The sequence below is a fragment of the Thrips palmi genome, unplaced genomic scaffold (genome assembly GCF_012932325.1).
Source record: "Thrips palmi isolate BJ-2018 unplaced genomic scaffold, TpBJ-2018v1 HiC_scaffold_19, whole genome shotgun sequence".
NCBI classification, from domain to species: Eukaryota; Metazoa; Arthropoda; class Insecta; order Thysanoptera; family Thripidae; genus Thrips; species Thrips palmi.
In genome coordinates this window covers 12,996,293-13,012,104 of record NW_023144628.1, presented here as the reverse complement: position 1 = coordinate 13,012,104, position 15,812 = coordinate 12,996,293, and the positions used below count along the sequence as shown (strand labels likewise).

At 46.3% G+C, this 15,812-nt stretch overlaps 2 protein-coding genes across 2 annotated transcripts; one reads left to right on the top strand and one right to left on the bottom strand.

Moving 5' to 3' along the window:
- Nucleotides 1-471: 471 nt before the first annotated feature.
- Nucleotides 472-1,388, bottom strand: LOC117646558. Its single transcript, XM_034387598.1, has 3 exons — nt 1,347-1,388; nt 1,149-1,274; nt 472-1,038 (listed from the first exon to the last, which is right to left on the bottom strand). Exons 1-3 carry the CDS (start codon nt 1,386-1,388, stop codon nt 472-474), a joined length of 735 nt encoding a protein of 244 aa, XP_034243489.1.
- An 8,280-nt stretch (nt 1,389-9,668) lies between these two features.
- On the top strand, nt 9,669-10,712 carry LOC117646557 (U3 small nucleolar RNA-associated protein 25-like). Its single transcript, XM_034387596.1, has 3 exons — nt 9,669-9,851; nt 9,937-10,604; nt 10,685-10,712. Exons 1-3 carry the CDS (start codon nt 9,669-9,671, stop codon nt 10,710-10,712), a joined length of 879 nt encoding a protein of 292 aa, XP_034243487.1.
- The last annotated feature ends 5,100 nt before the right edge of the window (nt 10,713-15,812 follow it).

Genomic DNA, 15,812 nt, shown 5'->3' with positions numbered 1-15,812 from the left:
AGGGCACCAAGTCAAGCAAGGCAAGCAAGAAAAGATGTGATTGTGACAGAAGTGAAAGTGTGGATGACTGCGATGCTTGTGATATCACAGAAGTAGTTAAGAGTGCATCGAATGTCAGTGCTCAAGAAATACAGGTGACCAAATCTCATGATCATCCCATGAAGCAAATGTCCATGTCTTCTTTTGTGGAGAAGACATCTGATGACAAAAAAAAGAAGATTGATGAGACGATTGCTCGAGCTATATATGTTTCTGGAGCGGCCTTGAGTATGTTTGAGAATCCGTACTGGATAGATGCCTTGAAAGAATTGAGGCCTTCATATAGTCCTCCCTCTGCATATGAATTTTCCAACCCACTCTTGAATGCTGAATACTCAAGAGTAATGAGCAGTGTTTCTGGTAAACTTAAGTCTGCAGTCAGTTGTGCCTTACTTAGTGATGGATGGTCCAATAATAGGCGTGAAGGTATTATTAACTTTCTTGTCTCAACGCCTGCGATAACCGAAGTCTTGGTAAAATCAATAGTTTGTCCTTCATTTTCCCTGTAAGCACCTGAACGGTGATTGTATGAACTCCAAGGGCAACAATCTTTCCACGAGTGCCATTGACAATACCACGAGACAGGCACAAATTAGTTGGAATAATGATCATAGCATTCAATTTTAAATGCAGCTCATGTGGAGGAAATGAGGAGCTCTCAATTTTTTGAGCCAATAAATCTGGCCTAGAAAAGTCCATGACTTCTTCTCCTTCGTCATCACGATTATTAATTTCTGATTCAGCCTGTCTTTCCCAGCTTGAGTGACCAAAATAAGTACTTAGAGGTCCAAAGATGAGTTCCAAAACCGCCAGATTAATCACACGGCATGCATGGTTTGTAGGAGTCAACACTGCTAGTCGGGGATTTTCAAAATCATTCCTGAAGACGGCATTAATCAATTCATCTAGATTGAGATAGTTGTTAATTTTCCGGCGAGATGTTCCCTTTCCCAGGTACTGAGGTATAATAATGGTCTCAGGATTAACTTGATCATTTGCCTGTCCAGTGGCAACATTTCTCAAAAACTTAGCGAATTCGTGATCTCTGCGTGCTCTCTCATTTTGAATGAGAGGAAGTCGAAGTTATTCCAGTTTCTGTTGCCAAGAACACACTCCGCAACTGGATCTTCATGACTCTCAACAATTGGAAGAATCTGTAGGAAATCGCCGCTCACAACGACCACTTTCCCTCCAAAAGAAGTGACTTTACCCAAGTTTTCATCCATCATGATATCCTGTAACAAAATATCTGACAATAACAAGGCTCCAAAAACATTAAAAATGGCAACTCAAATGAAAATACTTACACATAGAACGTTGTCAATTACGTCTAGGTGCCAACTCCGCATCATAGACACCTCATCAATACAGTGAAGGTCCGCTGCCCTCAACCGTGTAGCTCTTGCGGATTCCATCCCAATTGAACTGCGAGGCTCATCTTGTCGCCGGTGGAGCGGGATGCCATACCCAGTGTGGCACGTCGTTCCGTTTGGCAGAGGTTGAGCGGCGTTGCCACTAAACGCTGTACACACTGTGCTCTTTCCAAGACGTCTCATTTCTTCATCAAGTACTTGGTACAAGTGTTTATTAAAAATGTTGTTCCAGGGGAGCAACGTGAGGATGCTGACTTTGTTTCGAATAAGTTGATCACTGTTGTTGAGGAATGTGAAGAGAAATATGATCTTAACAATAAGAAGTTTTTTATTCTGATAACTGACAATGCATCAGTGATGAAAGCCGCCTGGGTTTTATTTCTAGAACGCTTTCCCCTCATGACTGCAGCGGCTTGCAGTGCTCATTCGTTCAATTTATTGTTGAGTGACATCATGAACTTGCAATCACTGTCTGATTTTTATTTAAAAGTTAAGGCTGTTGTCAAAGCGGTAAAATACAAGTCTGTTGTCAAAGCTGTGTTCGAAAGTAAGCAAGAGTCAAATGGAGTATCACTGAAACTTCCACCTTCAACTCGTTGGTGTTATGTTGTCATTTGCTTAGAGTCATTGTTGGCCAATAAGTACCCATCGCAAGAAACTGTGATAAGTGTGCAACTTAAGGATTTAATTTCTAAAGAAGTGCGTAATGATGTCTTAGATGGTGATGGCTTCTGGGAAAATGTCAAGAAGTTCCATGATTACTTACTTCCTTTGCATTTAGCTATTAAGAAAGTGGAGAGTGATTCTGCTACTTTGTCTATTGTACCTGAATTATCACATGATATCCGCACCAAAATGCAAGGTGAATTATTGTCAAACCTTAATATAACATCAGGGGAGGAAACAATTGTGCAAAGGGCTATTACTGAAAGATTGTATCACTGTAATTTAGAAGTCCACTTTGCTGCTAACTTACTAGACCCTCGCTTTAAGGGGAGAAAATTGGATAGTTTTGAAATCCATGCTGCAATGGATTACATAAACCAACAATGTGGCCACCTTGGCCTCAACAAAGGTTTAGTTTTAGCAGATCTAGCTTCATACAGAACAAACACTGGGTTCTATGAAAGGCAATATTTGTGGGACTCTGCCAAAGCTCTTATGCCTGCTGTTTGGTGGGGTGGGCTGTGTGCGAGTCAGCCGTTGGAGCCCTTAGCTTCTCGCATACTCTCAGTGCCCCCAACTTCAGCTGGGTGTGAAAGAGATTGGTCGATCCAGGCTGGAATCCATAAGAAGACCAAAAATAGATATAAGAATGAAAGAGTAGAGAAGCTGAAAGCAATTAAGCAGAACCTTCAGTACTCTGCAAATGCTTTGTTGTCTAAAAAGAAAAAAAAAGCAACATCCTCTGATGATACCCAAGTGACTGAAAATTGTGATAATGATAATGCTGACCCTGGTCCGGATGAAAATGGGATTGAACCGTTTGATGAGTTTGCTTCAACTGACTCGGGTTCTGATTCTGACACCGCTGTGTCAGATGCTGAGTCACAATTTACAAGCGGGGATGAAGAACCCCTTTCTATGGTTAGGGCTAATGACGCCCAAAAACAGGCAGAGAGTATGACTAAAAAGTAACGTCCTAGTTCATAAAATGTGATAAACATTTTCTCTTAATTGAAAACTATTACTATATGTGTTAATTAAGATACATTCTATGTATGTTTATGTTCTTAAGCAATGTTTTGACATTTTATTTAATTTTATAGAAATGTTTCTTTGTTAAACATGTGTCCATCTAAGTCACAATGTATGAGTGTCTTTTACTAGTATTGACATTAAAACCAATTATTTCAAAGTGGGCGAATCCAGGTCAACTTGAACGGGGTTTGACCCCGACCCCCTCAGAACTTGCTCCAAACAGTCTTAAATCATTGGTCTATACCTAAAATCACCCCCAAAAAAATTTGGTTGAAAAATATTAACATTTGGCTGAGCTGTGGCGCTTTTTGTTTTTTGGTCAATTTTAGTGAAATTAGTACAATGAAAATTTGAAAAAACAATTTTTTCACGAAATGGGGATTTTTGAGGCCTGATTTGTTTGATATGAGTTGTCTTATGATAGACCAATGCAATTCTGGTCATAGACCCCACCTCACTCAATTTGCACTGAAGGCTGAAGAATTTCTAGTAATTTTACCTAAAAATCGAAATATTAAACCTTGCCCCACCTTTCAAAATTCATTTCTATGCATGAAAATCTACCTTAGGGCCCTGGCAACAACATATAAAAAATCTGGGATGGAGTTTTTCATTTTAAGGAAATCGTTCCAGAAAGCGCTACTTTTGACTTGTCGATTTAGCTAAAACGCATGAAATTTCACCAAATATAAAGTACGATGAGGTCAATCTTGCTATTTAAGCCTCTTTGGGCAGTATCAGAGGCCAATGGAGTTTGAGGGGAGTAAAAAAGAACATATATAAAATTTGCACTTGTACTACGAACACCAACTTCTGACAACTTTTGAATAGGAAGCCCAAGAAAATATAATCCGTATTAACCAAGTGGATCTGGGGGAGTTGTTAATCAATTTTTACCAGTTACTTCTGCTGTCTGTCTCATTTTAGTTCACTTCTGTCCTGTCGTTTGTGTCTGGAGAGAATGCCAATTCTTATTGTTGAGCCTCCAAATCAGTTTGGTGATGGAACCCAAACAGCCAACTCAACTCGAGACGAAACCAACCATATAGAGTAACTCCAGCCCATGGCGGAACGAAATCCGGGCTTGGGTCACGGAATCGGTTCAAGCTTTGTTGGTTCAATTGATACCAGTATGACATATCAACCCTAGGTGCATAGTTGGCTAGCTCAAAGAACACTTGAGATATCTGCATTTTGCTGTATTTGACTAATTTAGCGGGAAAATGACGCTTTCTGATTATTAGATAGTTAAAGTTGTTTCTACAGTTCTGGCTAGTCATGATTTTATCTAAATGAAGGGTAGGCAGGAAAAGGAAACACAAGCTAGAACTGAAAAAAACAACTTTGTTATCAAAAAATCAGAAAGCAACATTTTTCCGCTAACTTTGTTAAATTTAGGAAAATGTAGACATCTCAAGTGTTTTTGGAGCTAGCCAACTTTGCACCTGGGGTTGATATGTCCTACTGGTATCAATTGAACCAACAAAGCTTGAACCGATTCCGTGACCCAAGCCCGGATTTCGTTCCGCCATGGGCTGGAGTTACTCTATAAACAGGTTTCGTCTCGAGTTGAGTTGGCTGTTTGGGTTCCATCACCAAACTGATTTGGAGGCTCAACAATAAATAAGAATTGGCATTCTCTCCAGACACAAACGACAGGACAGAAGTGAACTAAAATGAGACAGACAGCAGAAGTAACTGGTAAAAATTGATTAACAACTCCCCCAGATCCACTTGGTTATTACGGATTATATTTTCTTGGGCTTCCTATTCAAAAGCTGTCAGAAGTTGGTGTTCGTAGTACAAGTGCAAATTTTATATATGTTCTTTTTTACTCCCCTCAAACTCCATTGGCCTCTGATACTGCCCAAAGAGGCTTAAATAGCAAGATTGACCTCATCGTACTTTATATTTGGTAAAATTTCATGCGTTTTAGCTAAATTGACAAGTCAGAAGTAGCGCTTTCTGGAACGATTTCCTTAAAATGAAAAACTCCATCCCAGATTTTTTATATGTTGTTGCCAGGGCCCTAAGGTAGATTTTCATGCATAGAAATGAATTTTGAAAGGTGGGGCAAGGTTTAATATTTCGATTTTTAGGTAAAATTACTAGAAATTCTTCAGCCTTCAGTGCTAATTGAGTGAGGTGGGGTCTATGACCAGAATTGCATTGGTCTATCATAAGACAACTCATATCAAACAAATCAGGCCTCAAAAATCCCCATTTCGTGAAAAAATTGTTTTTTCAAATTTTCATTGTACTAATTTCACTACACTGGTAAAACAAAGGCATAAAAATTACGCCCTTTAGGGCATAAATACTCTTTTACGCCCTTGCAAGGGCATAATCGGTTTATGCCCTTGGGAAGGGCGTAAATGGTATAGGAATTTCAAGCTAAATTTTAATGCCCTTCCCAAAGGCATTTACGATTTATGCCCTTTAAGGGCGTAAATCGTTTACGCCCTTTAGGGGCATAATTTTTATGCCTTTGTTTCACCAGTGTATAATTGACCAAAAAACAAAAAGTGCCACAGCTCAGCCAAATGTTAATATTTTTCAACCAAATTTTTTTTTGGGTGATTTTAGGTATAGACCAATGATTTAAGACTGTTTGGAGCAAGTTCTGAGGGGGTCGGGGTCAAACCCCGTTCAAGTTGACCTGGATTCGCCCAAGTGTGTTTTTTATTTTTATTTTCATACCTGGGTGTTGATATTGACCTAACTAAGCTTGCCAGCATGTCAAATAAGCAAAATAGCAAAACTACATCAAAAAGTACCAAAATTAAGAAAAAAACATATTTTTCCGGAAAAATTGCTGAAATAAAAAGCCGAAAAAAAACAGTTTTTTTCCCGTTTTTTTCATGTTTTTTTTTCGGCCTTTAGAACCCTAGCTGGGTGGCGGCGACGCTGGCGACGCAATGGACGGGGACGCAGAACGGCCCTCCAGGCGGGACGGAGTATGATGGCCTGGCGGGTACATTCCCCAGCCGGGGTCATTTGAAGGGCCTGCAATTGCGGGCGGAGACTCCAGAACATGGGGCCCCTCGGCGGCTGCTGGCGAAGGCGCTCCCAGACGCCCCTCGGCCCACTCCCTCAGCGCGCCCAGCGGAGTTCCTAATGAGCAAAATCAACTAAGACGGACCACTTCCACTTCCCGGACCCTCTCCGATTTGCCTGATTTTTTGTAGGCTTAATAACTCACTAAAGGAGAGTCTAAAGCCAAAATATTAGGTCCCGCGAAAATTTATTACCCGAGATATGGCCAACTTTTGTTTAACTTTTGGAGAAAAAACACGAATTTGGGTATTTTGGACTAATTTTACACTTTTCATAGTAGAGGGCTAAAATTTGGTCACTTTATGTAAAATTGGCCAAGGAAAGAGAATATGACCTCAGATTTGACCTCCGACGAATACCTGACGAGTAAACCCCCCAAAACATCCTAAAAACATATTAAAAAAAACAGTTTTTTCTTGGGGTTTCTGGGAAAAATATGTGAACAAAAATTTCTGATGATCTTATCTTGTAGAAAATGACGCGAGGAATCGAATGAGACCACGCGCAGATTTTTATGCCAAACCGTTTAGGAGATATAGCGGTTCAAGTATGAAAATTTTGCCATTTATTTTTAAAAAATGCAGGTTTTGAGCATAGTTTGACGTTTTTTGCCTCCTTGGTGCGTGTGGGTATTCTTATCTTGTGGAAAAAGACGCGCTGAATCGAATGAAACCACGCACAGACCTGTATCTCAAACGGTTTAGGAGATATAGCGATTCAAAGTATGGGCACTGTAGTCCGCCCGCCCAACAGGCGTGTTTGGCGGCTCTGCCTTGTCGGGTGTTTGCAGGAGCTCTTCCGAGCCCATACTTTAAATCACTATATCTCCTAAACGGTTTGAGATACAACTCTATGCGTGGTCGCATTCGATTCAGCGCGTCTTTTTCCACAAGATAAGAACGCCTACACGCACCAAGGAGGCAAAAACGTCAAACAATGCTCAAAACCTGCATTTTTTAACAAATAAATGGCAAAATTTTCATATTTTGAACTGCTATATCTCCTTAACGGTTTGACATAAAAATCTGCGCGTGGTCTCATTCGATTCATCGCGTCATTTTCTACAAGATAAGATCATCAGAAATTTTTGTCCACATATTTTTCCCAGAAACCCCAAGAAAAAACTGTTTTTTTACGTGTTTTAGGATGTCTTGGGGGGTTTACTCTTCAGGTATTCGTCGGAGGTCAAATCTGAGGTCATATTCTTGTTCCTTGGCCAATTTTACATAAAGTGACCAAATTTTAGCCCTCTACTATGAAAAGTGTAAAATTAGTCCAAAATACCCAAATTCGTGTTTTTTCTCCAAAAGTTAAACTAAAGTTGGCCATATCTCGGGCAATAAATTTTTGCGAGACCTAATATTTTGGCTTTAGACTCTCCTTTAGTTAGTTATTAAGCCTACAAAAAATCAGGCAAATCGGAGAGGGTCACCGGTAGAAGTGGTCCGTCTTAGTTGATTTTGCTCAATCCTGCAAAACACAACAAATCAGACCTGCACAACACAGGGGGAGGGGAAAGGGGCGGAAGTCCATACTCACCAATGCTGTAGCGATTTTCAAACAGCCACACGAACAGAGACGAAGCCCAGTGGGGGTCATCCTCCAACGAATACAGATGCGACACTAGATGGGCACCAACTCGTTGAGAGGCCGGGGACACTTGAACAGGTGCCACGGTCGGACCGCCGGGCACAAGCACTGCCACACAACAACACTGTCAGAACCACATCGGCACATAATCAGCACAACACAAAACTTACAGGATGGGTCGGCGGAGGCTCGGAGGGCAGTCATCAGGTCATCCCACACATCCTCAACGGAGCGCGACATTATAACAACAGCTGTACTCTCTGCGGACACTGGGGTACGAATGGGCCCGATCAGCTGATCGGGCTCACCTGCCTCGCCGCCACACACACACACACACACCCTCCCTCCGGCTGGCTGGCATGGTCCGTTTCGGGCGGGCAGCACGGCTCGGACGCGGGGGGGGGGGGGGGGGGGGGGACGGCCCAGCCACCGATCCCTCCGCCCCCCCCCCTCCTCCCCCTCACTCACCACCCTTCCTGCCGGAGGGAAGGCGGCACACTACGGCGACCATCCGAACCAGTAAGTGCGTGCGCGGATCACTAGCTAACGGAGCGACGTAGGGAGCGCCGGCAGCACCACCAGCGGTAAGCAGCAAGCAGACGACGCGGAGGCGAACGCTGACGTCAGTAGTGCATTGTTTACAAGTGATGTTTACTAACAGGTGGAGCATGACTGAGGCCTACGGGGTACTGGTGGAGATCGAGGACGGCAACAATGTGGTCAGCTGCGAGCCACCAAGGGATGGGCTGGAATCGGCCTTGGAAGCGACGGCACTGGCGAAACGACCGGATGACCCCAGGGCGGCCAAGTTCAGGGCCTTGGACTTGCGCGTGGCCATGCACTCGCTGATGGCGCGCAACCCTCTGCGCTACCAACTTGAGTTAGCGGCGTATGCGGCGGAGCACCACCTGCACCCGGAAACGGACGGGCGCCGCGCCCTGCAGGGCCTTCAGCTTTTCAGGAAGCATGAATCGGTGGTCCCGGAGGGCATGCTACGTCAACTGGCGGAGATACTAGCTAGATCTGTGATTGTGTATCAACAGGGCACCCCGGCGAGGATCTACAGGACAACTGGAGCCCAGAACGACGTCCCGCCGATCAGGCTGGCGTGCTTCAGCAGGGCGGTTGGGCCCCCTCGATACTCCCCTGTGGTGGAAGTGGCTCCTTTGATCTTTGCCCCTCAGGCAGATGAAGCAGCGCCGCTAGTCATAGGGAAGGCAAAATACGCGAGATGTTTCGTAACAATAGGACTTTGCCCTGTGACTACGCGAGCCAAGTACTATCGAGTATGACACGAAGAGTGCACCCGGTGGCTTCATAAGCTGAACAATAAAAGTAGAATTCAGAAGCGGAAAATTATCCTTCTATTCGACAACTGCCCTGTCCATCCACAGCTAGTAGAACTTTCAATTTAAGATGGTATTTTTGCCAAAAATACTACTTCATACTTCAGCCCATGGACCAGGGCATAATACGCAATGTGAAGCACTACTATCGCACCCGCTATCCAGCGTCTCTGCAACTTTATTGGAAAACCAAATGTGGAGCGCAAAGACTGCCCGATAAATGTCTACCAAGCACTTCACTTCCTCCAGGTGCGTATACCAATCCCACCGCTGCAAATGTTAGTGCCTTTAAATTAAAACTTCTCATAAGATTTTGTTGTTTGTTTTTGCAGTGGGCTGGAGTCCAGTGAAGCCGGACACTATCAAGAACTGTTTCAAGAAAGCAGGGGTGCGAGAGTTTTCCGAGGCCGACTACGCCGAAGCTGAAGCGGGAGCAGGAGAACAACTAGCTGCCGAGCTGCTCGGGAAGCTCTAGCTGACAATAAGATGAGAATTCAGAAGCGGAAAATTATCCTTCTATTCGACAACTGCCCTGTCCATCCACAGCTAGTAGAACTTAAAGATGGTATTTTTGCCAAAAAATACTACTTCAATACTTCAGCCCATGGACCAGGGCATAATACGCAATGTGAAGCACTACTATCGCACCCGAATAGTCCAGCGTCTCTGCAACTTTATTGGAAAACCAAATGTGGAGCGCAAAGACTGCCCGATAAATGTCTACCAAGCACTTCACTTCCTCCAGGTGCGTATACTCAATCCCACCGCTGCAAATGTTAGTGCCTTTAAATTAAAACTTCTCATAAGATTTTGTTTGTTTGTTTTTGCAGTGGGCCTGGAGTCCAGTGAAGCCGGACACTATCAAGAACTGTTTCAAGAAAGCAGGGGTGCGAGAGTTTTCCGAGGCCGACTACGCCGAAGCTGAAGCGGGAGCAGGAGAACAACTAGCTGCCGAGCTTGCTCGGGAAGCTCTTGCTGGCGGTGGACGTGGACGTGGACGCGGGTCGCGTGGCGGTCGCAGTGCTCCCGCTACTCGTGGAGCTGCACGTGGCGCCCGTGGCACTCGTGGCATCCGTTGCGGACGCGGGTCCCGTGGAGGACGCGGTGCTCGCGGTGGCCGCGGGGGTCGTGGCGGAGGCCGTTGCATCGTTTCTGATAGTGAGGACTCGGACGTCGACGGCGACCTGGATCAAGAGAGCTCCACCTCGGAGGACGAAGATGAACCCAACGAGGACGTCACCGACACCGAGGCTGACCAGGACGACGAACAAGAGCACGCCGTTGTCGAGCCCGAGAACAGCATTGAGGTTGACGAGGACGCCGCGGAGGAGGACGGTCTTGAGGACGAGGGCGCCGAGGAGGGCGCCCAGGAGGACTACGACGTTGAAATGCAGGATGCCACTGAGTCCAGAGAAGACGATGAGGAGATTGACTTCGTGGAGGTCGAGGAGAATGAGGAGATCGAGCTGATACCCATCGATGAAACCATCAAAGACAAGTAAGTTTGCTCTCTTTCACGGCGATAGATGTTCCACATTTTCTGCAGGTGGTTGATTATGTATTCTATCTACGCTTTAGATGGGAAGATGTGTGCCAGCTGCTCTAGAAACTGAAGAGTGTGCATGGCATGCTCCCCAAGGAAGTATGCCACAAAGCACGCTCCATTCTGGAGTGTGCTTGCAAGCACACTCTACGGAGGAGCATGCTTGGCAAGCACACTCTACGGAGGAGCATGCATGGCAAGCACACTCTACGGAGGAGCATGCTTCAAAGTACACTCCAGGATGAAGGCGTGCCTCTTCGTTCATATGAGCCTTGCAATAGCGACGCAGCACGCTTTATCCTGGAGTGTGCTTGGAAGCATGCTCCTCCGTAGAGCGTGCTTGCCAAGCATGCTCCTGGGAAGAGTGTGCTTGCAAGCACACTCCAGGGTGGAGATGGAGCGTGCTTTGTGGCATACTCCCTGGGGGAGCATGCCATGCACACTCTTCAGTTTCTAGAGTGCTTGGTCTTGAAGGCGATGTTTCCTTCGAACGCTTCACGGTAAAAACGGTACCTGGTTTTCCCAGGAGCCCTATGGCGAAGACATAGCCGATTTCCAGGGGGTTCCTGGGAAAACCAGGAACCGTTTTTACCGTGTTCGTCTCCGCCGATGACAATTTGGCGGTGTACGAGGTGTGGTCAGCTGAGAGGTTCGCGGACGAGCAGATAGGACTCCGTCCCGTCCCAGCCGAGGATGTCCGTGACGAAGAAGATGGAGACGATGAGGCCCCTGCCACACCCGTCACCATGGCTCAGTGTCTCGAAGGCTTGGAAACGCTGAAACGTTACCTTTGCCAACAGGAGAACTTGCCAGAGGACATAATCACCATGATGAACAGAATGGAAACTGTAGTTTTAACATCTCAGATTAAAAAGCAAACCAGCATCACAGATTTTGTTAAGCCCTTGTGACTGGTTTAATTTTAAGTTAATTTAAACTAATGCTTTAGTTACCAAATGGACATATGATTTTATTTCCTGTAATGACTGTGCTAGTCACTAAAATAAAAGTTGAATAAAACTTTTCCACTCATAACTTCCTTGTTCTTTAATATCCATTTTCTGCCTATGATTTCCACAATTTTTTTAGTAGTGTTGCTCCTCAGCTGGTTCTCTTTTCCCCATCGGTATCCTTCGGCCCATTTTCCCTTTAAAATATCAGCTACCCGCCCAAATTGCTTAAATATGACTAATTTAGCTCTGATTTGACTCGGGGGGGGGGGGGTCCCCCTGAAAAACGTCGCGTTTTCCCTTTTATCGCTTATAACGTTTCCCGTTTATAACGTTTGTTTAACCGTGCAAGTCGGCCGCAACGTTATAAGCGGGACCCACTGTCATTGTATCTTGCTCAATATATTGCAAATTATCTTGCGCAATACGTGGTTCATAAATGGGGGTATATCTTGGTGCCCGTTTATATATGATGCATATATTCCCCCATATAATATTATCTTCGCTAAATGTATGTTTCAATATCTGACACGGTGCCCGTCGTGGGATGGGGCAGGGTGAGGAGGGCAGACTTTTCAAGTAACTTTTCTTAAAATCTTGGCACTGGATGTTGTAAGGCGGCTATATTTCTCAACATGATTTTGTATTGTAAAATATATTGACGCCATATATTGAGCAGGGGAAAGGTTCTTTTCTATGCGTTTAAGTCTCCAAGAAATTTTGAGAAATCCTGTTTAACAAGTTAACTGGAACAGTTCGGAAATTTTAAACGTCTTTTTTGGGCGGAGCGCGAAAAGTTCTTCTAGGCGACCACAACGAAGTGGCTGACAAAGATTTCACTAAAAACTTTTTGTGACGCTCTTATTTAACCTGAGAAAAAGGTTACCAAAAACACAGTAATCGGCAGCTAAAATACAGTTATCGGCACCCTTTATGACAGTTATCGGCACAAAGGCAAAACATGACCGAAAGTGACGAAAATTTCTAACAGTCGTCACAGACACTCTATATCACCCCTTGACATGTCACGAACCCCCTCTCTCTTCTGTTATGCCTCTTGCGCCCTTCATTTTAGACTCACGGACAACTAGCACCATGAGCTGCGAAAAAACAACCTCTCAAAGCGCCGAGGAGGACATTTCGTAAATCACGTAGATCACTGGGAAATAGTGGTCCGATTTCATTCAAATTTGGCAGGGGTCTTCCTACGGTCATAATGCATCAGAATATTAACTCCCGGACGACGCCCGAAACACTAGTGAAGTTTGAGGCCACCCTGACGATAACTGTGTTTGGGGTGATATCTCTGGTGCAGTTATCGACACCCCCCGAATGAGGGCAAGCAAGAGGAATTTCTGTGCACCAAGAACAGTATGCCTTCTTCAATAGATGGGGAGAAGGAACCTGGCAAGGAGAATAGTTTTTTCCGGCCCACTTTCACGAATTTAACGAAAGATTGAACCCCTGTTCCTAGCATAGAAGATAAGAACGGGCGGCCGACCCGAGATGAAACGCCCATCGGAGAATTGCCGGGGGACCACCCGGGTACTCCCCGGGAACACCTAGAGAACTACCGGGGGGGAACTACCGGGGAACACCCGGGGAATACCCGGAGAACACCCGGAGAACACCCGGAGAACACCCGGAGAACACCCAGAGAACACCCGGAGAACACCCGGAGAACACCCGGAGAACTCCCGGAGAACTCCCGGAGAACGCCCGGGGAACGCCCGGGGAACGCCCGGGGAACTCCCGGGGAACTCCCGGGGAACTCCCGGGGAACTCCCGGGGAACGCAATTTTCGCCGGAAAATTACCGGGGAACCGCCTTTAAGCTGCGGAAATCACTCTACAAAAAATGTCCTGTCAACGCCGTTAATTTAATACCAATGTTTGCTGTTATTCAATTCACGGCGTTCACTGTGATCTCGGTTACAGTGTTCACTGTGATCTGGCCACAGTAAACGCCGTGAATTGGAGCCTGATTTGCAGTACTTCGGTGCTCAGCGGCGTCAAACTCACAGTGTTCACTGGGGACCAGATCACAGTGAACACCGTGAACAAGATCACAGTGAATCGTGTGAGCAGATCACAGTAAACGCTGTGAATTTACCTACAGTGAAAACTGGTAATAAATTAACTGCATTTACAGGACATTTTTGGTAGAGTGATGGCCAGGGCAGCGCGCCATACCGATTCTTGGTGATGCGGACGGGTGCGGACTTTGGAGAAGGGCTGGAGTGCTGACGTGCGGCGGCGGCCGAGAATGTGCCTTTGTCACTCTTACTCCACGTTCCGTCCGTTGTTTTGATCGGACGCCGACTTGGTTGGCACCTTTGGATTCGGAAAGGATCAACACGAACACTGTTCCAACTTTTAAGTTTACAATTGTAGCTGCTAACTAACTAAGGGCGAGATGAACGGCGCGCACAGCGACGGAAAGGGGCTCCGCGTCGCGTTGGCCTGGCTCAGGTCCGGGCGCGGGCGGCCTCACACGGAGGCTGCCTGCCGCCGGCTCGCATCTTATCCGCAGCCACCAGGCACGCAGGGAGCCGTCGCGCAAGATTTGTTGGGAGTTAAGATTTTGATAAACGAACTTGATCAGTACACGCATTGGCCCTTTCTGAATCCAATGGTGAATCCAAGGCAGATAATCGCACTCCGTAACAAAGGCATGCAAAAGGAAGGTCCAAAAACCAATTGCCCGTTGAGGGAGGACAAAATACCGCCTCGGATCAGACGCAGTGGATGCTTAAAGTCAGCCCAAAACAGGAATTTTCAAAGACATTAATGACCGTTTTGATCAACTTTGCGGCAGTACTGCTCCCAAACTAAGGCAGATAATCGCACTCCGTAACAAAGTCATGCTAAAGGAAGGTCCAAAGACCAATTGTCCGTTGAGGGAGGACGAAAGACCGCCTCGGATCAGACGCTCAGCCCGAAACACGATTTTTCACAAACATTTGTGACCGTTTTGATCAACTTTGAGACAATACTGCTTCCAGATTAAGGCGGATTGTCGCACTCTGTATCAAAAGCATGCTAAAGGAGGGGTCGCGTGGGGTCGCGAAAATTAGAGTCTAGGGTGCCCTTTTCGCAAAGTGCCGAGTTGCGGAGCACTCAATGGTGGACGGATAGGCAAGGCTGACATGAGCCGTTCATTTTTTTATCCCTTGGTCAGGCTTTGAGAGCGGTAACTCACGCCATTCTTCCACTGAAAAAGATGTGGAGCACCTGCTGCGCTGGTTAGGGTAGGCAAGCCAGGTCGACGCGCATGCCGACCACGTGACAACGCGTGTCGACAGCGCGACGGAGCCCCTTTCCATCGCTGTGCGCGCCGTTCATCTCGCCCTTAGTTAGCAGCTACAATTTTAAACTAAAAAGTTTGAACAGTGTTCGTGTTGATCCTTTCCGAATCCAAAGGTGCCAACCAAGTCGGCGTCCGATCAAAACAACGGACGGAACGTGGAGTTAGAGTGACAAAGGCACATTCTCGGCCGCCGCCGCACGTCAGCACTCCAGCCCTTCTCCAAAGTCCGCACCCGTCCGCATCACCAACAATCGGTAAGGCGCGCTGCCCTGGCCATTTCCGCAGCTTAAGGCGGTTCCCCGGTGGTTTTCCGGCGAAAATTGAGTTCCCCGGGAGTTCCCCGGGTGTTCTCCGGGAGTTCTCCGGGAGTTCTCCGGGAGTTCTCCGGGTGTTCTCCGGGTGTTCTCCGGTGTTCTCCGGGTGTTCTCCGGGTATTCCCCGGGTGTTCCCCGGTAGTTCCCCGGTAGTTCCCTAGGTGTTCCCGGGGAGTACCCGGGTGGTCCCCGGCAATTCTCCGATGGGCGTTTCATCTCGGGGAAGCGGCCTCAATCTGCACTCGACTAGAAACGTGGCTCTGTTGGCTGACATGCTCAGTCAAACGCGATGCTGTCTCGGTCCTGCATGCTCAAAAGGTGTCTCTAGCGACCTGCATTGGCCGCATCACTAACGGACGCGTACTTGCAGAGCAGGACCCAATTATTCGCCGAGATGACGATAACTGTACCCCTACCGATAACTGTATAGTTTACCCTATTTTCCATTTTGCAAGGGTTGTAACTTCCGTGATAACGTAATTTCCGTGACCTTAACACCCGCTAAAACGTATGGGAATACCTTAGTGCTCATGTTTTTAGGAAGGTAGTACAAGGTGTTTACTATAAATACCATTCCCATGGGTCTAGCA

What these genes read in the sequence shown, in the direction of transcription:
- LOC117646558 (XM_034387598.1), bottom strand. Translation starts at nt 1,388, where the DNA reads ATGCGGAGTTGGCACCTAGACGTAATTGACAACGTTCTATGT. An exon ending in TAATTGACAACGTTCTATGT is followed by an intron (nt 1,275 to 1,346) that starts GTAAGTATTTTC and finishes ATTTTGTTACAG; the next exon opens with GATATCATGATGGATGAAAA. An exon ending in AAGATCCAGTTGCGGAGTGT is followed by an intron (nt 1,039 to 1,148) that starts GTTCTTGGCAAC and finishes GCCACTGGACAG; the next exon opens with GCAAATGATCAAGTTAATCC.
- LOC117646557 (XM_034387596.1), top strand. Translation starts at nt 9,669, where the DNA reads ATGGTATTTTTGCCAAAAAATACTACTTCAATACTTCAGCCCATGGAC. An exon ending in AAGCACTTCACTTCCTCCAG is followed by an intron (nt 9,852 to 9,936) that starts GTGCGTATACTC and finishes TTGTTTTTGCAG; the next exon opens with TGGGCCTGGAGTCCAGTGAA. An exon ending in GATGAAACCATCAAAGACAA is followed by an intron (nt 10,605 to 10,684) that starts GTAAGTTTGCTC and finishes TCTACGCTTTAG; the next exon opens with ATGGGAAGATGTGTGCCAGC.